The sequence below is a fragment of the Orycteropus afer genome, unplaced genomic scaffold, assembly GCF_000298275.1.
Source record: "Orycteropus afer afer isolate SDZICR_OR568_19922 unplaced genomic scaffold, OryAfe1.0 scaffold00575, whole genome shotgun sequence".
In the NCBI taxonomy this organism is placed as follows: Eukaryota; Metazoa; Chordata; class Mammalia; order Tubulidentata; family Orycteropodidae; genus Orycteropus; species Orycteropus afer.
Genome location: NW_006922162.1, coordinates 1,240,204 through 1,241,668, shown reverse-complemented (window position 1 = coordinate 1,241,668; position 1,465 = coordinate 1,240,204). Strand labels below are relative to the sequence as shown.

At 41.8% G+C, this 1,465-nt stretch overlaps 1 protein-coding gene across 1 annotated transcript; it reads right to left on the bottom strand.

Annotated features, from left to right (window-relative positions):
• Window positions 1-214: 214 nt before the first annotated feature.
• On the bottom strand, window positions 215-1,162 carry LOC103210237 (olfactory receptor 2G6). The gene has a single exon (XM_007956159.1). It carries the CDS (start codon window positions 1,160-1,162, stop codon window positions 215-217), a length of 948 nt encoding a protein of 315 aa, XP_007954350.1.
• Window positions 1,163-1,465: the final 303 nt, after the last annotated feature.

Genomic DNA, 1,465 nt, shown 5'->3' with positions numbered 1-1,465 from the left:
TGTCCTCTCCTTGGGTTTCTGAGGCAGTATCACTATGGAAGTAGATTGCCCAATCTTCCTTTCGAGGAGTGGCTGGTGGATTTGAACCACCAGTCTTGTGATTAGCAGTTAAGTGCCTTAGGCACTATGCTACCAGAGTGGCATGGTACAAGACAGTAGTAATTAAAACAAATAAATAATGGGTTTAAAATACCTCTCCAAGATTTTTGTACAATTATAACCTTTTTGACCCAAGAATATTTCCCATTACCAGTGTTCTCAAGGCCCCTTTCATATCATTGTTTCTTAGAGTATAGATAATGGGGTTTAGGAGCGGAGTGACTATAGTATAGAAAAGGGAGACAAACTTTCCCTGGTTTTTGGAGGTACTTTTGGCTGGCTGAAGGTACATGAAGATGATGGTCCCATAGAAAATGATGACAACAAACAGGTGGGAGGAACATGTACCAAAGGCCTTCCTGCGTCCTGCAGCTGATTTGATCCTCAACACAGCTTGGGTTATAAAGCCATAGGATATTAGGATGAGTGACACAGGGACAATTAGAAAGACCACACTGGCCACAAAGAGCTCTGCCTCGTTGACAGTAGTGTCCACACAAGCTAGTTTGATCAGCACTGGCACTTCACAGAAAATGTGGTCTAATTTACGGTGACCACAGAGGGGCAGTTGAACAGTAAGGGAGCACTGAATTAAGGAGGTAACAAGGCCACTGAGCCACGCTGTGCTAGCCAGGGATGCACAGAGCTGAGGATGCATAATGGTTGTGTAGTGTAGAGGCTGGCAGACAGCAGCATAGCGGTCATAAGCCATGACGGCCAGGAGAATACATTCAGAGGAACCCAAGCCCATGGCCACATAAAGCTGAGCAACACATCCACCATAGCTCATGGTTTTGTCTTTCTTATTCATTGTAACCAACAACTGTGGGGCAACACTGGTAGCAAAGCAGATATCCACACAAGACAGGTTGCTGAGGAAAAAGTACATTGGAGTATGGAGTTTGGGATCCAGGTAAGACACTAATATGATGGCAGTGTTACCCAGAAGATTCAAGATGTAAGAAAGCAAAATAATGACAAAGAGGATCCTTTCAAGTTGGGGCTGATCTGAAAATCCCAGGAGAAGAAATCCCTTTTGAGAGCTGTTGTTGGTTTCATCCATTGTCTTGTAGCTTTCAGTCCATAAAATGATTAATATTCTGGCGAAAGGAGATGTTGAAGTAGATATTGATAAGTCTTGATAGTTTCCAGTATGTAACACTCTGCTATGTCATAAAGACCTATGGTAATTTCCTTAACATATGTCTTTGGTAGGAGATACCTTTATATTTTCCTTGAATAAGATACCTCTCTAATAGGAACAACTCAGATGTTATATATATATATACATATATATTTTCACAAGACCTTCTTGGTTCCATATATAATTCATCTATGATCTGCCCCTCACTCTTGCTGTAGGAGA

Bases quoted from the DNA above. Each gene is read 5' to 3' on its own strand.
- LOC103210237 (XM_007956159.1), bottom strand. From the start codon at position 1,162: ATGGATGAAACCAACAACAGCTCTCAAAAGGGATTTCTTCTCCTGGGA.